We start from the raw sequence: 23,175 nt of genomic DNA, 5'->3' as shown, positions 1-23,175 counted from the left end.
GCTGGCAGAGATATCCCTTCATGTCAATCTCCTCGCACTAAGAGCAGTCAGGAACGCCTGCGCCCATTTCCTCCTGCTGATCACAGGATCTCACACAAAGATTCTAACAGGCAACATAGCCTATATGTGCTACATCAAGAGGGAAACCAGTCACCCTCCCTATGCACAGAAGCAATGGTGCATCTCCCACAATGTTACTGTCTGTGGCTTACCTCCCAGGTGCACAAAACTCAATAGCGAACAATCTCAGTTGCAAATTCCCACACGACCTTGAGGGGGAGATACATCTGACAATGCTTCACAGCCTATTCAGACGATGGGGGACGCCATCCACAGACCTTTTCGCCACTCGCCTGAACAAGAAATGTCCACGCTACTGCTCCAGATGGGGATGGGACAGCACTCCCTGGGCAATGCTCTCCTCCCCTGGAACAAGGACCTTCTCTCTGCCTTTCCTCTATTTCCCCTACCTTTGAAGGTCCTGCTGAAAATAAAAAGGGATGGTGTCATTTTGATTACTCCTACTTGGCCGAGACAGACCTGGTACAGCTCATGGTGTTCCTGCTGATTCCTCTTGCGGCCATCCCACACCTCCTCTCGCAGAATGGAGGATGTACCCAACATCCAAACTTGGGGATTCTCTGCATCAAGGCATGGCTTCTGCTTGGTTCCAACACCGAGAAAGCTTCTGTTCAAGGGAGGTACAAGAGGTACTGTTACACAATAGGAAGTCCTCGACATGACATACTTACCTGCAGAAATGGTCCAGGTTTCAGATTTGGTGCAAGTACTAATAAATCTCCCCAACATTCACAACTCTTCCGCATATCTTAGACTATGCTTTGACCCTAAAATGGTCAGGACTATCTCTAAGCCCTCTTAGGGGTCACTTAGTGGCTATAACAACTTTCTACCAACCTGTAGAGGGCTACTCAGTGCTGTCAGACCTAACTACTAAAAGGTTCCTTAGAGGTATAGTAAACCTTTTCCCACAGCCTCGGCTTCCTATCCCTATGTGGGACCTAAACCTGGTGTTGAAAGAACTGACTAGGCCTCCTTTTGAACCCATGGCCATCTGTTTGTTGATGCACCTGTCAATGAAAATGGCCTTCCTGGTAGCAATTATCTCAGTCAAGAGAACAGGAGAGAGAGCAGCTCTGATGGCTCAACCCCTCACACAGTGTTGTTTTTTTCTGAACAAGGTTACACTCAGGCCACATCCAAAATTCATCCCAAAGGTAATCTCTGTTTCACATAAATCAATTGATTCACCTTCCAGTCTTTTCTACCTCAAGGCTCACCAGGACAGGAGGGAGGCTATATTACATGCTCTAGATGTCAGGAGAGCCCTGGCCTTCTACCTGGATAGGATGAAGGCCTTCAAGATGTCCCCTAGGCTTTTCCTCTCCATCGTGAAAAGATCCACGGTCTCTGCAATATTAGCCCAAAGGCGCTCCAAGTGAGTCTTGAATTGCATCAGACAATGTTACCAAGTTCGCATCATGACCCCTCCAGACTATTCATGCACACTCCACCAAGTCTGTCTCTTCTTCCGTCACCTTCAAGAATATCTCTATCTCAGAGATATGTAGAGTGGCAACGTGGGCGTCAGTCCACACTTTCGCAGAACACTATGCAATTACTGGGGACTCCACCCTCAGTGCCATCTTCAGCTCCACGGCGCTGTCACTGACAGTAGAGCACCCATAGGGACACTACTCGAAGCAGAAGAGGAAGTTACTCACCTTGTGCAATGTGGCAGGGTGCTGGGCAGGAACACCTGAGCCAGCCCTATGTCATGCCAGCTCCAGTTAAGGAAATTGGAGGTGACTAGAGAAACCTGAACCTGATTGACAAAAGGGAAGTGGCTGCCAGCCTAATTAGCCCGGGGCTACATAAAAGCCTCAGAGGAAGGAAGCCGGGGGGCAGACAAAGGGGGAAGGCAGAGAGTGGAAGGAGAGCGGTAGCTCTTCTCTCCTGGCTGCAGAGGCTGGAAAGTCCTTCAGACTGAAACCCCCAAGCTGTATGTGTTGAGAAGGTGGTGGGAATTGCACCCTGTAAATAAACTGCACTGGTGATTGCTGAGCCAGAAGGTCTCTGAGTGGTTTTTGGAACAGAGCAGAGGCAGGAGCAAAGGGGGCCCTATTACATGCAGTAACGGTGGTTCTTTGAGATGCATGCCCCTATAGGTGCTCCACAACTCACCCTCCTACCCTCTACTTTAGAGTTCTTGCGGTAGAGAAGGAACAGACGGGTTAGCCCGCGCATGCTGACAAGCTTCATGGCACAGCACAAGGAGAGAGAGTGCATATTGAGGTAGATATGCTGGAGGGTAGGGATAGGATACAGAGGGACCTAGACAAATTAGAGGATTGGGCCAAAAGAAATCTGATGAGGTTCAACAAGGACAAGTGCAGAGTCCTGCACTTAGGATGGAAGAATCCCATGCACCACTACAGACTAGGGACCGAATGGCTAGGCAGCAGTTCTGCAGAAAAGGACCTAGGGGTTAAAGTGGACGAGAAGCTGGATATGAGTCAACAGTGTGCCCTTGTTGCCAAGAAAGCCAATGGCATTTTGGGATGTATAAGTAGGGGCATTGCCAGCAGATGGAGGGACGTGATCGTTCCCCTCTATTCGACATTGGTGAGGCCTCATCTGGAGTATTGTGTCCAGTTTTGGGCCCCACACTACAAGAAGGATGTGGGAAAAATTGGAAAATGTCGAGCGGAGGGCAACAAAAATGATTAGGGGACTGGAACACATGACTTATGAGGAGAGGCTGAGGGAACTGGGATTGTTTAGTCTGCGGAAGAGAAGAATGAGGGGGTATTTGATAGCTGCTTTCAACTACCTGAAAGGGGGTTTCCAAAGAGGATGGCTCTAGACTGTTCTCAGTGGTAGCAGATGACAGAACAAGGAGTTAATGGTCTCAAGTTGCAGTGGGGGAGGTTTAGGTTGGAAAAGGTTTAGGAAAAACTTTTTTTTTATTAGGAAAAACTAGGAGGGTGGTGAAACACTGGAATGCATTACCTAGGGAGGTGGGGAATCTCCTTCCTTAAGTTTTTAAGGTCAGGCTTGACAAAGCCCTGGCTGGGATGATTTAGTTGGGAATTGGCCCTGCTTTGAGCAGGGGGTTGGACTAGATGACCTCCTGAGGTCCCTTCCAACCCTGATATTCTATGATTCTAATGGACGCTGTTACTGAAGTTCTCCGATCAGCAGTGCAGGGATGCGCACACACACCTATAGTGGTGCCCCCATAGGGGGACACATCTTGAAGAACTATCATTATTGCACAAGGTGAGAAATTTCTTCAAGATGCTTTCGTCCATATGGATTCTATGACCTGCCATCCTTCCCTACTAACAGAGTTGTCCTCCTAGATATCAATATTACTGAAGGAACTGAGTGGTAGTTGGGACTGCTCCACCCTTTATGCACTTGTAAGTGGGGGAAAAGATGTACATGTGCCCTGCACACCCTAATGCCAATCTTCCAGTGGCCACTGCTGGCTAAAAGATTCTGGACTTGCATGCATGGAGAGGCCTACACAAACAGTGGGATTTGTATGGACAAAGACATCTCGAATAACTTGAGTTGCTGTAACATAAGTAACCTTACTTTTTCAGCAGATCTGTTTCCTGTGTGTATTCAATCAGTTTTCACTGCTGTCAGCTCTGCAGAGTTGAAATGGCTGTGGGGGAATGAACTGGCCTACCTTCTGGTTTATGCGTCATTAACAGAATTATTCAGTTGCATTGCCACCAAATTCTGCTCTTGGTTGAAATCTGCCATTAAAAATCATTTTGTTGCACAGACCTAACCGGCGCATGATCTGAGGAAAATCATATTGCACAAGGGTTACTGAAAGCAGCATTGGACTTGCAAAGTTTTTACTGATGAAGCACGAGCCAGAAAGACCCCAGCTTGACTTTCAGATCTCAGTCTTAGTTTTCAGGGCTAGCACTTAGAAGAAAGCTTGCTTTTTAAAAAAAAAAAAAACTCTTGTAAACTGGGGAAATTTTGATACAACAATGACACAATAAATGTGAAACCCTACAGTGCTGTTTTTCATGTTCACTGTTAAGTAGAACCACTTTAAGTTTTAACTACAGAATCCTGCAGCAGCTAGGTGTTGGTTGGTTGACATGGTCTTGTTTTTTATCACAACTGGAGGCCTGCAGAAGTCCATGTGTGAAGTTTGCACAGTTATGGCCTTAGTATAGTTTTCATTTGTCCCATTCATTCAGTTTTGTGGGATGATCATTCTTGGGCCAATGATATTTCATACTTAGTGATGTTTTGTGTTATAGTCAAGTAGTGTAAATTTCACATCCGTATTACCATATCAGTCTCATATGTTTTTTAAATGTAAGGTTTACAATTGTCCTACTCTTTTTGGTAGATTTTTTTTGAACAAGTGAGATGCATGTTGACCTCCATTTTGTGATTAACTCCTTTTAACTTTTAGAAGGATTGGAAAAATTCGTGGGCTTTATGAAATCTGCTGTCCCCACTCTAAATGATTCCCCCAGGTCAAATAAAAATTGCCACAATCGTATTTACACAATTCCTGTGGTTTCTTGATGGATTAATTATATGTACAAACGTTTGTATATATAGTGCTATGACCTGCAGAATTCATGTTAAGAATATTGTTAGCTTCAGAATTGAAATGTGATATCTGGTTTTCACATGTTTAATTTTAAATTTGAGACTCCATCTTTTTCAGGGACCTTAAGCCAGAGAACATTTTGCTAAATGAAGAGATGCACATTCAAATAACAGACTTTGGAACAGCAAAAGTATTATCTGCAGATAGTAGACAAGGTATGCAATTGTTCATATCTCTGATCCTGTATCCCAGTGAACTACTCAAGAAAAAGTAGTTCCCTGAAATGTAAATCTCTTGAATTTAAGTTAAACTATCCTTGACTTTGAACATTGCATGTGGCTATACCATAGTCTAGATATAGTTTTGTTGTCCTAAAACAATTCTGACTCTAAACTTCTGCTTAGGTGGATCGGCTCATAAAGTGTGAATTTAGAACTGGTAGAGTTTGTTTTGAATAAAGCCAGTTTTCTCTCCAGTTTAAAATATAGGAAAGGGAGCTTAATTATTTCTTCTGTTCTTCTGAAGAAAAGAAACAAAACAGTATATTCTTCTGGCTGTCCAGAAAAACCTCTTGTCTTTTCTGATTATATGTGCTAGGATGTCTCCCATGGCAGTGACTTAAATTAAAATGTGAGAGAGAGGCAGATATTTTGGTGCAATTGATGGTAGATTATTACTGAAAACACAGGGTATTAAACTTCCTGAGGTCTTGTTTTGGTATCTTTTTTAAAACAATATAACTAGCATTAAGCTGGCTTTTGCTGATGACTACTATGATACTGAGATAACATACTGGGAAACGTCCACCATTTGGGGATTTAATTTATAATAGTTTTTCTTAAAAACAATCTTCTGTGTAATGGCAGGGTCTGTGAGATTGTACTGTAGTGTGTTTTTAAACATTTCAGACAAGGAAATGTTGACCAATATATGGTGGCTGGCGCGTGCATGTATGTGTGTATAGTATATATAGCACATATGTGTATATATAGTTACCTATATAACTCTATACTTTTTATACCCTATCTGTAACAAGTACAAGGTACCATGTACATCGTTACAAACTACATTTAACCAATCACCTTTCTGCCTTGTTTTTCTGGTAGTATGGTGTACCTCCTGTCTTGTTTGTCCTGATCCTGACAACTTTCCTATGATTTTTTTTTTTTTTTACTGAGCAGGTAGAGAGTTACTCTCACAGGCCAGTATTGGAATGTCCCAAAGGAAGAGGATAAGATATAGGATTGTTGTATCCTAGTACAAACCTAGGAGGTGCTGTCACACTCTTGGTATTTCAAATGCCTGTGTTTAGAACAGAAAGATAAGAGGTACACCCTACTACCAGAAAAATCAGGTAGAAAGCTGATTGGTTAAATTTAGTTTGTGATGTACATAGTACCTTGTATTTGTAAATAAGTAGGGTATAAAAAGATGGCTTTAGGGGCGTAACTTTGGGAGCACACCTTCTGTTTAAGAGACTGTATGAGACTGCTTCCTGGAGACTGGTATCATATAAAACTTTTTACTATACTATATTTTTATTGTGTCACAGCAAAAAACCTGACTGACATTAATTATTTGGTCTCTTGAATATATTTCATAATAAACTAAAATGTGGTCAAGCAATTGACTATACAATTTATCAACAAAAAGAAAGACTTGGATAAGAGTTATTAATAAATGACCATCTTAAAGGTTGCCTTGAAACTGCTGTGCATTGTAACAACTTGCTGATTTGCCTTGCTCTTCAATAAACTGAAAAATAAGAATAGCATGAGGTGAACACAAAGCCATCATGTCTTTTTATGCAATATACATCCTTAATTTAGGTAAAGGAACATAGAATATAGTACTGACTATAACAAGGCACTGTTCTGAGGAAGAATTTTGAGTAACTATTTGAACTTATGCTCATGGCTTGTTTAGTACTCCTCAGAGAGGAGGGGGCAGAAAGGCGTAATTCCCAAGTATTGTGTGTTCAGGGCCAAGATTCTCCAAATTACTGTCAAGAGTTGCTAAATGTAAATGGAATGGAGTTCTTTGCTTCCAGTAGCACTTTCTCTTCCTCCCTCAATGCAAATCTTGGTGGCCTGATGCCACCACAATATATGCCCTCCAGTGACACCAGACGGTCTTGCCGTTCATCCAAGAGGTTTGTTTTCTGGTGAGTGATGTATGTGCTACGAGTGAAGCAATGGATTAGTTGCAGCACAAGCTAGCAACATCAGAGGAGCCCAGCAGGTGTGCTGTATGCTATGCTGGGTGCCAGGAGTGTAGCTTATAAAGTGCTAGGCACTGGGAAGAGGCAGGAAACACAAAGTAACAGAACACAAGCTGAATGAGCTCCTTTTTAAGAGATGTGATAACTCCAACGTATTTGAACTGTAATATCCTGTAGCACAGTCTGGCAAAACTGTTAAAATCTACTAGCCCAGTCAAAATGCCTATTTGCCTACCCTCTACCAAGAATAAAAGTGGAGGGAAAAATTTTTGTAATTGCCTATCCAAAAAAAAATACTTACTGTAGACACAGAATTTGGGTGGGTTCTGTAGCCTTACATACTATTCAATAGATAAAATTTTGGTTTATCTAACTAAGGGTTTACTTATCTCTTTCCCTTTTCTCCCAGCACGAGCAAACTCATTTGTAGGGACAGCGCAATATGTTTCTCCGGAATTATTGACAGAAAAATCTGCCTGTAAAAGGTAAGTAGTCTTTGTGTTTGTAGAGAATTTTATGGACTTAGCTTACAATTTTTTCCTCTTTTAAAATATTTATTTAAAATATCTTCTACTTTTACAAAATGTTGCTTTAGCATCTCTTGGTTATTTTAAATCAAAATACGTTTCCTTATTGGCAAATGTTATTCCATGTGTGAGCACTGACTTACTGGATTGCTCATGAGTTCTGGGTTCTACAGACATACTGACTTACTACAGTACTGAGGTTGTGTCATGAGAAGGAAGTTGATGGTGAAAAGGCTATACGTCCTGAAAATATAGTAATAAACCAAAAAGTTTTAGACATGGTCTTGCATCCAAATAGCCAGCACCCTTTCTCAGTCCATTTTGAACATAAGTCAGCTCCAACATGAGCAACTTCTGTTGTAAATTCAACAAAATGTTTTGCCTTTCCTATAGGTAGGAGAGTCGTGACTCCCCACCCCCCCTTGCAGTTAAGTTATTTAGTCCACAGGTCTGGTCCTTCAGTCCACTTGTGTTTTCACTGAGCTCCACATGAGCTCTTGTATAGTCCAGGAGTTAGCTTTGCGTCTCTCACAGTTTCACCCTTAAGATCTTTTTCACATAGGAATCCCCTGCAGCTTGGTCTCTGTCCACCCTGCATAGTCAGTTTTAGCCTGTGATATGTGGCTATTCCCTCACCACAACAGAAAATTAGTGATTAGAAATAGGTATATATTACAGCTTTAAAATAATGCAGCTAAGTATTATACCTTCAGTATTCACTGCTTTAGAGAGTTTGGCTAGTGAAGGACTTTTTAGCAGGTTACCCATGTCCTTTTAGAAGTGACATTATCCAGCTGTAGTTCACAAAAGCTTATGCTCAAATAAATTGGTTAGTCTCTAAGGTGCCACAAGTACTCCTTTTCATTATCCACTCTGTCTTTACAAGGAGCTTGTATTTTCTGAGTTGGGGTAGGCTCTTTAGATAGATAACTTTTCTTTTTCAGGATAGGGCTAATGCTAAGTCTTTCACCAAAGTAGGCGCAATGTATGTTGCGATAAAGGTGATTAATCAGTTTTTCAAGCCAGCATATCAAAAAGATCTTGCTACAGAGTGATTCTTCTAAAAAGTGCCTCAAATGCTGTTTAGTCTCATTAACCTTTTGGACATAAATGAAAGTCTTCAATGAAAGATTTGTTTTGTGATTGTAGGAGTTTTGTCTAAAGACATGGGGAAGCGGGAAGTAGTTCTTTAGGAGCATACACAGCTGTATCGAAATCAGTGCCTTAGATTGCAACAGTAGTTGCTTTCCTGTTCCTTTGGTTGATCTGTCAGATATGCTGGCTGGTAGTGTTTTAGGAACAAGCAAGCTTAGATGTACACTTGGGTTATGTACTATGAAGTGGTTACTGTTTTCCTTTGTCATATATATTACTTTGTCAGAGTATAGCTACAACTTTTCTTTATAGCCAGTTTTGCTAGCTGCTTTTCTTGCCAAATAATGTAGTAAGAAGAGTGTGTGGATCGTGCTGAATTCAAGTCTCTTCCATTGGCTGTATGTGTTACTGGTATCCTGACTGGTAGAAGTTGAGAATAAGAAATGCCGTCTTAACTTAAATTATACAGGCTTACTGTACGAGGACAGTAACTAGTATGTGGTTTTTTTGGTTTTTTTTTCCTCTTTTCCCCCTTCCTTTAAAGTTCTGACCTCTGGGCTCTTGGATGTATAATATACCAGCTTGTAGCCGGATTGCCGCCGTTTAGAGCTGGGTAAGAGACTTCAGATCATATCTTGTATGTAAACTACAGTTTTGTTTTTTGTTTCAGTTTTCACTAAATTGCAGTTTTCAAGGGAAATTAACTACAGTATTCCCTGAATGTTTTCATTAATGATTTCAACCGTTGTTCAATATATCTACTACTTTAATAATTTTGGGCTAGATTGTGCTCTTGCTGCAGCCAGGAGTCCCCAGGAGCTAGTCAAAATTCTCCAGGGGCTCCCATGCAGTTCGCATCACCATGGTGGCTACCAAATCCATGAAGAGGATATAGCACACTCCCATCTCTATACTGAGTCAGTTGTGCTCACTTCCGCATTCCTGCCCCCATTCAGGCATCTAGTACCCAAATGGGTACAAAAAGTAGGGAATTATTTTCCCTTTATGAATTTTGTCTATCCCTTGCTCAGGGCTGTTAAGGTGAGAGAAAGCTTCTTGTGCTCTCCCTCTGGTCGTCTTTGAGCATCCTCACAGGGGCAGGCTGGAATCTGGCCCTTAACATTTAAAGAATAATCGATTTTTTTTTTAAAAAATCGATATACTATTTGGCTTGTGTAATGCCAGGATAAAAGTATCCTAGGTAACATCTGATGACTAAATATTATACTTGTTTTCTTGCAGCAATGAATATCTTATATTTCAGAAGATAATTAAGTTGGAATATGACTTCCCAGAAAAATTCTTCCCCAAGGCAAAAGACCTTGTGGAAAAGCTTTTGGTAAATATTCATTATATTATTGTCAGATGAATAAATTACATAGGGACTGCATAACGTGCTGAATGTATGAAGTTTTCCTACATTTGTATCCAAACTAACTGTAAACTCTCAAACCCCTTTAAACTAACAAGAAACCTAAAGTTCTTGGCCGTATAGGGAGAAAACTTGTCATATTGAAAGTAAGCATCAGTTATTAAACAGCATTTTAAATTTACTTTCTTCTGAATTGTGAAGAAAGTGTGTGTACGGGGAACACATCTATTAGTCAAGTTGAAACAAATTATTCTAGATAATCGCACAAAACAACACATCAGACTTATAGCACAAATTTACAGACTTTTTATACTCTTAATGCATCATACAATTTGCAAAGCGATAAACTATTTGTCTGAAAACATCTCTCTTTAGCTATTAGACAGAACTAGCTTCATTATTGGTAAAATTAGAGTTAATTTGCATTGCATTTCAGAGTACTTAACCCATATCGCACACCATTGTAAGTATACCTGCTGTAGAATTATGGTAAGATGTTTATAGTGTGAGGATTAAAAAAGTGCAGTCTTATCAATGAGGATTAGAAGCAAGAGTAAAATGAACCTGCAGAAAATATTTACCTTTTTAGTCGGTGCATATTTGTTAAAGCTGGCCAGACTAACAGTCACAGGGTTCAGCATGTTAATGTGCCTGTTAAAACACCGAAGGGATTGCCATTGTGCTGTTATAAAGTTAAAATTTGTTTTTAAACTACTTTCTATTATTTTAAAGAAGTACTAACTTCATTTTAACTTGTCCAGGTTCTGGATGCTACAAAGAGATTAGGCTGTGAAGAAATGGGAGGGTATGGACCTCTTAAGGCTCATCCATTCTTTGAATCCATTACATGGGAGAATCTGCATCATCAGATACCCCCAAAGCTCACAGCATATTTACCCGCTATGTCCGAAGATGATGAGGATTGTTATGGAAATGTAAGTGTCAATTGTGCTATATTGCAACTTGAGACCTTTACATACAGCAGATTAATTCTTGCCAAGATAATATTTTTATTAAAACTATTCTGCCATCCCCGTGAGCGACGGTCACTCACGGTGCATACGCTGTCTCATGAGGGATACATCTCGCAAAAGTGTACGCACTGCTTCAAATTGAAGGCTCAGTCCAGAGGCTAAAACTTTTTTTACTAATGGAGAGCTCTCTCTGGCCAACCTCAGACCCTGGCCCCGATGCCTCTCAAGTGGCGATCGCCATCAGCATGATCATCAGCCAACCCTCATTTGCCACATACCACCAAGAGAAAGTGTATTCTTTTTCGCCCAGATGAAAAGAAATGGGCCACTAGTTCACCCTCCAAGGAGCTGCCTCAGAGAAAGGCATCCCCTGCAAGGTCAGTAGACTCAACATCTTCAGGGGTGAGACTTCGCTCCCACATCCATCTGCGCACCTCCAGTATCGGTGCTAAGGAGAGATCCAAGGACCACAGACAGAAACGCTGTCACTTGGACCCAAGAAGGACAGTGCAAGAATTTTGAAATCGGTGCTGACCACCTCAACTAAAATAACTCTGAGTGCTTTGGCATCGACCAAGCCCTCAGCACTGATGAAGTCCTCTGCACCAACGTGACCTTCGGCACCATCTACTGGCCACTTGAGAGAATGCACTTGGCAACGACAATGCCCCCAGTTTCTACACTGCCACTGATGCTGAGGATGCTCCTGCAGCTACCACAGGAGTTTTGATACCCACGGGACCTGTTTATCTCTCACACCTGAGTTGCCTCTTCTCCATAACAAGCTTCCTGCAGCTCATGCCTCTTCCCTGGAGACACAACACTACTCCCCTTCACCACTGAGGACTGCACCACTCTTCTCTAGCGAGGAGGAAGAGGAGGAGTACTCCATTGCATTGCGCACTCCACCATCATATCAAGGGCATCCACACAGAGAATCATCTTCTCATCCTCGATACCTGGAATCATAGAATATCAGGGTTGGAAGGGACCTCAGGAGGTCATCTAGTCCAACCCCCTGCTCAAAGCAGGACCAATCCCCAACTAAATCATCCCAGCCAGGGCTTTGTCAAGCCTGACCTTAAAAATACCAAAGGAAGGAGATTCCACCACCTCCCTAGGTAACCCATTCCAGTGCTTCACCACCCTCCTAGTGAAAAAGTTTTTCCTAATATCCAACCTAAACCTCCCCCACTGCAGCTTGAGACCATTACTCCTTGTTCTGTCATCTGCTACCACTGAGAACAGTCTAGATCCATCCTCTTTGGAACCCCCTTTCAGGTAGTTGAAAGCAGCTATCAAATCCCCCCTCATTCTTCTCTTCCGCAGACTAAACAATCCCAGTTCCCTCAGCCTCTCCTCTTAAGTCATGTGTTCCAGTCCCCTAATCATTTTTGTTGCCCTCCGCTGGACTCTTTCCAATTTTTCCACATCCTTCTTGTAGTGTGGGGCCCAAAACTGGACACAGTACTCCAGATGAGGCCTCACCAATGTCGAATAGAGGGGAACGATCACGCCCCTCCATCTGCTGGCAATGCCCCTACATGTACATCCCAAAATGCCATTGGCCTTCTTGGCAACAAGGGCACACTGTTGACTCATATCCAGCTTCTCGTCCACTTTAACCCCTAGGTCCTTTTCTGCAGAACTGCTGCCTAGCCATTTGGTCCCTAGTCTGTAGCGGTGCATGGGATTCTTCCGTCCTAAGTGCAAGGACTCTGCACTTGTCCTTGTTGAACCTCATCAGATTTCTTTTGGCCCAATCCTCCAATTTGTCTAGGGCCCTCTGTATCCTATCCCTACCCTCCAGCATATCTACCACTCCTCCCAGTTTAGTGTCATCTGCAAACTTGCTGAGGGTGCAATCCACACCATCCTCCAGATCATTTACTTTAAGATATTGAACAAAACCGGCCCGACGACTGACCCTTGGGGCACTCCACTTGATACCAGCTGCCAGCTAGACATGGAGCCATTGATCACTACCCGTTGAGCCCGACAATCTAGCCAGCTTTCTGTCCACCTTATAGTCCATTCGTCCAGCCCATACTTCTTTAACTTGCTGGCAAGAATGCTATGGGAGATCATGTCAAAAGGAGACTAGCAGCGAACCAGGTTTCTGGTATGAGCCTCCAAGGATGAAACCCCATATGCCAGTTCCCTCACATTTGCCCTATTGGGCCCCATGGGCTGCATGTATGGCACACTTTCCCAAATTGTCAACAGACCAGAGACGGAGACGACTACATTCTCCATCTTCATCAGTCTCTAGACTACCTGACTCTGAACCAGAAGCAGTAGAGGTGCAGGAGTAAGAAACTGAGAAAGAGGTTACACCACCAATCCACTTCTCATTGTCCCCCAATGAAGGCATCATGCCACCACCTCCAGCATTGGTGGATGATTTTAAACTGTTCCAAGAACTGTTCCACAGGATTGTGGATATTCTTCAGATCCCTCTGAAGAAGTTGTCGAGCAACTTGTGCTGTTGCTCTCAAAGATAGCACTCCCGATCAATGAGTCCCCATTGGACCCCGCCAAAATGATCTGGCAGACCCCAGTGTCAATATCCACCTACAAGCAAGTGGACAAGAAATACTGTGTCCCCACTAAGGACATGGAATTTTTTTCCCCCACCCTACTCCAAACTCCCTTGTTGTCAATTTGGTACGAAAGAAGGGGTGACAACACCACTCTAGAACAACCCCCTGTAACAGGGTCTGGAAGAGGTTAGACCTCTTTTTGGTTATAAAGCATATTCTTCAGCTATACTCTAGTTCAGTATCACTAACTATGAGGCACTTCTAGCCAAATATAATCGCAAACTATTCCAAATTCCAGGAATTCTGTCCACACCTCCCAGACGATGAAAAGGAGCAGTTCCAGGCACTGGTGACAGAAGGACAACTTCTGGCTTGTACGCACTGCAAACCTCTCTGGACTCTGCAGACACAGTTGCTCGCACTATTGCAACATCGGTTGTGATGAGATAAGAATCATGGCTTCATCTCTCCGGGCTCTCCAGAGAGGTGCAGACCACTTTGAAGGATATAAACTCTTCGCTGAGCTCACGGACGAGTCCCTACGTTTTGTAAAGGACTCCAGAGCTACACTCCATTCACTCCACATATATAAGCTAGCACCAAAGAGAAGACTGGGTAGATACCAGCCTACCCAAGGTTTTGCACTCCACACATTTCACTCCTCAGCGGCGGTTGTGACACACAATGCAGGTGACAGAGGCATCCTCCTAAGAGCAGGCAGATACCAGCACAAGGGGCTACGCCTCACACATACACCTCAAAACAACAATTTTTAAACTTTGGTTGAAGTCCCAAGGTGCCTCCCTTTGGTCCAGTTGCTGCAACCATCTTTAATAGCACATCAGTTTGGCAACCGCTTGGCCCCTTTCTACCCATCATGGCAACAAATCCCCTCAGACAAGTGGGTCTTAAAAATCTTCAACAAAAAGTACTCTATTCCATTTCCTCTCTCTCCCATTCACCTAGCCCCCTCCCCGTCCCTCTTCTTACAAACACCTTCTACAAGAAGAAACAAACCACCTTTTGTGACTGGGATCTGTAGAACTGGTCCCTTTCCAGCACAGAGAGAGAGGTTTTTATTCCCACTGTTTTCTGATCCAAAAGAAATCCGGCATGTGGAGATATATCCTAGACTTGAGGAACCTCAACAAGTTCGTCAAACTACAACACTTCAGGATGGTCATACTATGAACAATTATCCCAGCACTGGAACAGGATGGTTTCTTGGCCCTCGACCTCCAAGATGTGTGCTTCCATATCACCATAAACACTTCCCCCAGGTGATTCCTCAGATTCGTCCTGGGGTCCTACCATTGCCAATGCAAGGTACTACCCTTTGGCCTTTCTACAGTGTCCAAACTATTTTCCAAAGTCCTTGAGGTGGTGACAGCACATGTGGGCAAACAAGGAATTGTAATATTCCCATACATGGATGGCTGCCTCCTCAAAGCTCTGACCAGAATTGACACTGTTGAAGCCATAAGAAAAATTATGGACCTGTTCTCGAACCTCGACCACCAGATAAACATACAAAAATCAGTATTGACGCCAATACAGCATCTGGAATTTATTGGGGCCCAGCTGGATGCTAAACGAGCCCGAGCCTTCCTCCCAGCTCACAGATTTTCAGCCATAGTCTCATCTCCACCGTGAAAACCAGCCTACAGATCTTTGCCAGAATGTGCTTACAACTGCTTGGCCATATGGCAGCAGCCATGTTTGTGGTAAAACACACCAGATTACACATGCACGGTCTCCAGGCATGCTACGGACAGCGTACATACCCCACAGACACAGCCTAAACAAACTCCTATCTATACCAGTCAAGATCAGGTCCTCATTAGACTGGTGTACACAACCCCAAAATGTCTGGATGGGCGGGGTACCCTTTCTCCAACCCACACCGTTCTTGATACTGCCAACCGATGCCTCCCTATTTGGTTGAGGAGCACATCTACAGACCCACATGGTGCAGAGCAGACGGTCCCCATCAGAATCCGCATTGCACATCAACCTCCTAGAACTACGGGCAGTCTGCAACGTGTGCCAACTCTTTCTACCATTGATCAGACGAAGGACCATGAGAGTAATGACGGACAACATCGCCTGCATGTTTCCCATCAACAGACACGGGGGAGTGAGGTCACAATGCCTATGCTCAAAAGCACTAAAATTGTGGAACTGGTGTATCCAACAGAACGATGACATCTCAACCACATACCTACCTGGACACCAGAACGCCACGGCAGACTCATTGCACAGGAGATTCTCAGAAGACCACAGTGCTAGTTAGACAAAAGAGTCCTACAGCACACATTCAACCAGTGGGGATTCCCAAACATAGATCACAAGAATAGTCATAGTGGGTCAGACCAAAGGTCAGTCTAGCCCCGTATCTTGTCTTCCAACAGTGGCCAATACCGGGTGCCCCAGAAGGAATGAACAGAACAGATAATCACCAAGTGATCCATCCCCTGTTGCCCATTCCCAGCTTCTGGCAAATAGTCTAGGAGCACCATCCCTGCACATCCTGGCTAATAGCCATTGATGGACCTATCCTCCATGAATTTATCTAGTTCTTTTTTGAACCCTGTTATAGTCTTGGCCTTCACAACATCCTCTGGCAAAGAGTTCCACAGGTTGACTGTGCATTGTGTGAAGAAATGCTATGCAGGGGTAAAAAACTCAGCTACATGTGTAGCTTCAGAGGAGTGGGTAGTACTGTTCCAAAAGGGCCAGGAATGTGAGGAAAAAGTTAGAATGGAGTCAGCCTTATGCACAGGGGGCAGGCGAGAAAACTTGCTGTTGGCAGGAGCGACTGGCTGCCAGCCTAAGATCGCTGGACAGCTATAAATCAAACCATGGTAAGTTGGTGGATCGAACCAGGGAGTTGGATTTGCAATGTGTTAGAGATAAGGCAAATTGGCACACAGCAACAGCACTGAAGTATAAGAGGGCTACAGAAATGCCCGCTGCTAAGAACTCCTTGAGAGAGAGAGCAAATAAAGAGCTGCAGATGGTGACAAAGATTGTCAGAGATAGGAGACAGCATTGGTTCCCATCCCCATTGGTATGGTTGAACCGTAGGAGATAGACCCACCTACAGGGCCAATTACTAGAAGTAGGAGGAGAGAATTAGCTCGGGCTGACATAGTATCTTCAGGAGCAGAGTCCGAGACTGAGACTTTTAGGGCGAGTCAAAAGAGGAAGTTATCAGGAAAGTCGCTACAAGCAGTCTGCAAACAGAAGAGAGAGGTCCCAGAGTGGCAGAGCAGGAGGTTGAGTCAAGCATGCTCTTAGAGGAGGTGACTGGGGGGGAGGAAGAGACCCTCTCCTCCATCAGAGTCCGCCTTAAATAGAGAAGAGGAAGTGCCTTTGGAGACTGTGATTGTACAAAAACAACAAGGAGTCCTTATGGCACCTTAGAGACTAAACACATTTATTTGGGCATAAGCTTTCATGGGCTAGAACCCACTTCATCAGCAGATGCATGAAATGGAAAATGCATCTGAAGTGGGTTCTAGCCCATGAAAGCTTATGCCCAAATAAATGTGTTTAGTCTCTAAGGTGCCACAACAAGGACTCCTCGTTGTTTTTGCTGATGTAGACTAACATGGCTATCCCTCTGAAACCTGTGATTGTACAGGGACTAGAAGATGCTGTGTCACAAATGATATAGGTAATCTCTAGACACAGAGAGAGAGACAACAGCCCAGAGATGCCAGAAATACTCTAGTACAAATCTATATATCTTATAATAAAACAAACAGACCCATAAGAAAAGATATGTAAGCAAGCAAGCTAGCCCTATGGGCTACAGTACTCTTCATCTCCCCATTGATGCCTAAAAATGACCAAGATCAATGTAAAAACAAGGACTTTGTAATACATTACTTTGGGATTGTAATTAATTATGTTATGTAACTGTGCATACTGTTTGTGCATGGATTCTAGTAATTTCTGACTAGATGCTGATGTCTTAACCAGTGCCGCATTACAACCCTTTTCGTATAATAAACAAAGCTAATGATCAATACCACTGAACTGCTTTTTTGACAATGATAGCAAATGGACTGGAAGCACTCCTTCCATTTATAGTAATCTGTAACATTAAACAAATTACTCAGGTGTCCTGTTCGGAGCTTAACCTAATATCGCATTACAGTCAGTTGAGGGCTAGAATTTAACTTGGTGAGGGCTGCATGTTTGTCATGCAGGTGTTAAAGTATAATTGGAAAAAATGTTGATATTTAAGTGTTCTCTTAAATATATGTCTACATGATTCTTCTAGAAAAAAGAAAAGGAGTACTTGTGGCACCTTAGAGACTAACCAATTTATTTGAGCATGAGCTTTCGTGAGCTACAGCTCACTTCATCGGATGCATACTGTGGAAATTGCAGAAGACATTATTATATACACAGACACCATGAACCAATACCTCCTCCCACCGCACTCTCCTGCTGGTAATAGCTTATCTAAAGTGATCATCAAGATGGGCCATTTCCAGCACAAATCCAGGTTTTCTCACCCTCCGCCCCCCCACAGACAAACTCACTCTCTTGCTGGTAATAGCCCATTCAAAGTGACCACTCTCTTCACAATGTGTATGATAATCAAGGTGGGCCATTTCCTGCAGAAATCCAGGTTCTCTCACCCCCCTCCAAAAGCCACACACACAAACTCACTCTCCTGCTGGTAATAGCCTATCCAAAGTGACCACCTTCTTCTAGGTTTCTTCTAGGTTTGTCATGTTTGGTACTATTGTGTTTGTGGGAGGAAAGGGCTTTTGAGTTATACCCAACTCGACCCATTTCCAATGACGTATTATCAACATTTCCACGAGATAGAGCAGAGGCTTGCGCAAGAGATGGGGGCAAGCCAGGCACGGCCCCCCCCAATCAGTGCGGGTACAGAGCTCCTCTGGGGGTGGGGAGAGCGAGCTCCTCCAGCCATTGAGGGCACAGAAAGTGCCTCTCCAAAGCAGCCAAATCTTTATTCCATGCCCCTGAGCCAGAAGACCTGGAGCTGGGGGGGGGGGTGTGGGGGGGACAGTGGTCCCCCCCCGGCACGCTGCAGAGGGTGACATAATTGAAATCATGATTTTGTAGATATTTTACAAATCAGATGACATCTGTGTTCCCTCTAAGCTGTGCGGTCAGGCGGACTCCCAAGAGTGATCAAGTGCTGTGCACTTGATCAGCAGAGCCACGCAGCACACACAGCATGTGTTCAGGTGCCCCTCCCTCCTGCAGCTGCTCCCAGGACCCTCCTGCAAGCTGTGCAGAGTGGGGCATGGAGAGGGGGTGCTGATGTCAGGGTGTCCCCCTCCCCCAGCCCCTGTACCCGATCTCCACAGAGCAGGTGAGAGAGGACAGGGCTCAGGACTCAAGCAGCTCTGAGGTCTGAACCAGCCTTCTGGTGAGTGAGAGCCTTGAGCGCATGGTGTCTCTCTCAAACTTCACAGACAGACAGACACACATTTGTGGTGGTATTACTTCTTGGTACTTCCTGCAATGCACATATATTCTCTGTAATTTTATTCTTTCAAAGTGCTGTTGTTGTTTGAGGTTTTTGGACTGGTCTATGCATTTCATAATTTTTATTGCTCTCTTGCACTTAAATTTAATTCTTTGAGTAGTGAGTTCTACAATGCCTAACCTGTCCTGTCTGGAGTAATTATCCCTATTGGTAACTTTATTTAAAAAATATATTTAAGTTTTCTGTTCTGCTGGTGGCGCACAGCCACACATTACCTCAGAGCACATAACAAAATGTATTCCGCACATGGGTGGAAAAAATTAGAGGGAACATTGGATGACACCTCTCTTACTTTTCTGTCATTAACTTGATTACGGAATTATATGTACTCCCAGACTGACTGTACCTGTTTTAGTTCCTTGCTTTGTATGCAAAGAAACAAACTATTCTAGCAACATCATTATCTCAGCAATAAGTTAAGTCTTCCAATCTAAAACTAAACCAGGTGAGATAGTAACTCTTCAGGGTACCTTGTTTAGAAGAAGTTCAATAAACAGTTCTATCAGGGGACAGAGTAATATCTATACCTACTTGCAAGATTTTACTAAGATAACAGTAGATTATCTACATATAACAATTTTTTTTAGTCAAAAACACACCAAAATGTAAAATCGGCTCCCTTTCGGTTGCTGTGAAGATACTCCTGATAACACCAGGGCAACTGACTTAATAAAGAAAAGACCCCAGAAACAAGAATAGGCTGAAGTTTGTCACACTGCAGAGAGACCACTTTTTGCAAGAGATAACAGGAAATCAGCATTAAAAAGATTCACTACCAATTAAGGTGTGTTCAGAGTTCACCAGGAAAAAAATTGGGATTTTTGCTTCTTTAAGAATGGTACCTGTTTGCTTGAGAACCTGTATTCTAAGACAAGGAGAAAGGTCAGTAAGATTAACCCTTCTACTCCTAGGATTAATAGTTTCTCTAATTAGTGTAACCTCCAATTTTCACATGCACTCACCTATTTCTGTTAAACAAGTGCAAACCTTGACTGCAATCATTAGGAGTTGAGGAACTAATGCAATTTCCATATATTGGTGACATTTGCTTATAAAAAGCAATTCAAATGCATTCAGTTGAGTCCTCAGAAATGTGCAGGAGTTAGTAGCAATCAGTAAAAGCACATCAATCTTTCTTGAGAGGTTTTATGCTGTGTTGTTGTAGCCCTGTTGGTCCCAGGATAGTAGAGACAAGGCGGGTGAGGTAGTATCTTTTATTGGGCTCACTTCTGTTGGTGAGAGAGAGACATGCTTTTGAGCTACACAGAGCCCAGACCTGAGGAGGAGCTCTCCATAGCTTGAAAGTTAAGCTTTTCTCTCTCACCAACAGAAGTTGGTCCAATAAAAGGTATTACCTCACCCAGGTTGTCTCTCTTGAGAAGTTTATGGCATTGAATGGGTGGGTCCCTTTATTTCTAAGATGTTATCATAGTTTCCTTGTTCCTTCTGAATCTCCAGACAGAAGTTATTGATTGATCCATTGTGTCATTGGAATTCCTTCCAAAGCTTTCTCATTGTGCTCCCCACTTGTGGAACTTTTGACCTTTTACTAGTAGACAGGGTGTGAGATGTTTACTGAAAGCAGATTGGATTGAAATTACAGGCTTAGATATGCTGCTGTATGAGGAGTGGTGTGGACACTGCGCAGCAGGAGCATCAAAAGACAGTGGGTGAAATCCACAAAGGGATTTAGGCATTACTATGATGAGCATCATGGTGCCTAATAATTGGGCTCTTAGAAAATCACAGAAACAACACTGATCCACACAGTAGAGTTATTACCTTAATTATCATGCACATTGTAGGGAGAGTGGTCGCTTTGGATAAGCTATTACCAGCAGGAGAGTGAGTTTGTGTGTGTGTGTTTCGGGGGCTGGGGGGGGAGTGAGAAAACCTGGATTTGTGCTGGAAATGGCCCACCTTGATTTTCATACACATTGTAAGGAGAGTGGTCACTTTGGATGGGCTATTACCAGCAGGAGAGTGAGTTTGGGGGGGGACGGGGACGGAGGGTGAGAGAACCTGGATTTGTGCTGGAAATGGCCCAACTTGATTATCATACACATTGTAAGGAGAGTGATCACTTTAGATAAGCTATTACCAGCAGGAGAGTGGGGTGGGAGGAGGTATTGTTTCATGGTCTCTGTGTATATAATGTCTTCTGCAGTTTCCACAGTATGCATCCGATGAAGTGAGCTGTAGCTCACGAAAGCTTATGCTCAAATAAATTGGTTAGTCTCTAAGGTGCCACAAGTACTCCTTTTCTTTTTACAGTAGAGTTAGGTGCCTAAATTCCCTATACAATGAACGGGGAGAGGGAGACACCTTGAAATGGAATCGACAAAAACCAGCGCACTAGGCAGCTCCTTGCCTGGTCTAGCCAGTGGGAGAGGCTGTTGTTCTAAGCCCCTTCCCTTTCTCAGAGACAGGCACTTGCATCCAGGCTTCAGGGAGACACCTAGATCTGCTAGAGATCTATGAACAGGAATCTGATTCCTGGTTTAGGCACCTGCCTCATTCCATGCAACCACTGCCACCAGCCGTTTTGCAGGTGCTGGCGCAACTGCCTACCTTATAATGTTTAGCCCATTGGTTAGGGTACCTCCATCTCTCCTGTTTAAGATGGTCCACAGTGGATAAAGAGCATTTGGGCCAGAGAGAGAGTGTAGGAAGGGCTTTGTAGTCCAGTGGTCAGAGCACTCATTCAGGGGTCAGGAGACCCTGGTTCAAGTCTCCCTGCTCCAATCACTTTCTTTATCCACAGTGGCAAAGCTTCAACAAGAGAGACTGAGAGAGCCCCCACATCAGAATATCCCATAGTTCAAATCCTTTCCTGCTCTGGCAGAGAGCCAAATTGAAGCTGGGTCTCCCACATCCCAGGCAAGTGCTGTAATCACTGGGCTAAAAGTTATGAGGTGGGCCATGGCAGCAACAGCAGCCAACCGCCTCCTCAATCTTTTTTTTTTTTTTTTTTTTTTTAGGGGACCTGATCCAGCAGGCACCCTCTGAGTGTGGCCATCAAATCGGGCATGTTAGGCATCTGAGGGCCTGTCTTCCCCTGGGGCTCAGGTGGGAGGTGGGTGTCCAACACCTAGAGTGAGGCAGCAGTGCATATGGCTAAAGACACAAACTTAGGCTCCAAGTGAGTTTAGGCACCAACAGAATTCAGTAGGAGTTTTGTGGATCACAGTGGGGAATCTAGGCACCTAAAAATGGGATTTAGGTACCTAAATCTGTGTAGGCACCTAAGTAGTGTTGTGGATTCTACTCTTTGAACCTCCCAGAGTTCCAGGGTATGCAAGAGAACATAACTGTTGTTACACATCTTATGGGGTGTTCTTAGCTCATCTCTTATGGTGCATGCTGCTTAACAAATAATAAGACCAAATAACTAGGAGTAGTGAGATGAAACTGGCAAATGGAAATTCCTAATAAGATGTGTTTGGATTATGGAAGCATCATTCCTGGAGACAAATCAAAATTGAAGTGGATGACCTCATATTTATTCTCCTTTGTAAAGTACTTTGAGATTTATGGATGAAAATCTATACAAGAATTAAATATTATTTGTATTAGATTGTGACAAACAGAACACAGCCATAAAAGCTAGCGGTGGGAAAAACAATGTATGACATCGAAACATGACTGGCTTTCTGTCATGTGTGTACGCAAGTAATAAATTACCTGATTTGTTTTATAGCTTTTGCTTAACATGCTGGTATCTCTAACTCAACTTTGTGACAGTGATGTTCGCTGTTACAAACCAAGTAATTTATTGGTTATATTTTTTTAGAGCATGTCATTGTAGCTAATCAGCAGTAAAACTTTAGAATTAAAAGCAGCTTTTCAGTGTTTTATATAAAAATGTTGAATATAGCTTTTTATTTAAAAAAAAAAAAAAAAGGTGACTAAAATTTCTTTTAATAATTTTTCCTTCTTTAGTACGACAATCTCCTGAGTCAGTTTGGTTGCATGCAAGTTTCTGGTTCGGCATCCTCCCATTCACTGTCTGCCCCAGAGACAAGTCACCCACAAACATCAGGGAACATAGAACAGTACATTCACGATCTTGACAATAATTCCTTTGAGTTGGACTTGCAGTTTTCTGAAGATGAGAAGAGGCTACTACTGGCAAAACAGGCTGGTGGAAATCCATGGTAAGATGTTTAAAGTGATTGATCTGTGATTTTTGTGCTGTAATAAGAATCTACAAAACAGTAAACCGTCCATTCTTGCCTTGGTTCATATTCATCTTTATCAGAATCCTAGTAGCTGAACAGTTAATG

General features: G+C 43.2%; 1 protein-coding gene across 9 annotated transcripts in view; it reads left to right on the top strand.

Annotated features, from left to right (window-relative positions):
• PDPK1 (3-phosphoinositide dependent protein kinase 1) overlaps positions 1-23,175 on the top strand; it is a 157,759-nt gene that overhangs the window by 64,182 nt on the left and 70,402 nt on the right. For all 9 annotated transcript variants that reach the window (XM_074964912.1, XM_074964908.1, XM_074964914.1 and 6 more), the window contains exons 6-11: positions 4,736-4,833; positions 7,249-7,324; positions 9,006-9,074; positions 9,704-9,800; positions 10,595-10,768; positions 22,832-23,046. In XM_074964912.1, coding sequence (XP_074821013.1) covers positions 4,736-4,833; positions 7,249-7,324; positions 9,006-9,074; positions 9,704-9,800; positions 10,595-10,768; positions 22,832-23,046 — 729 coding nt within the window. The remainder of the gene's footprint in view (positions 1-4,735; positions 4,834-7,248; positions 7,325-9,005; positions 9,075-9,703; positions 9,801-10,594; positions 10,769-22,831; positions 23,047-23,175) is intronic.

Source organism: Natator depressus, chromosome 10, assembly GCF_965152275.1.
Source record: "Natator depressus isolate rNatDep1 chromosome 10, rNatDep2.hap1, whole genome shotgun sequence".
Lineage (NCBI taxonomy): Eukaryota > Metazoa > Chordata > Testudines > Cheloniidae > Natator > Natator depressus.
This window is presented reverse-complemented; position numbering and strand designations above follow the sequence as displayed.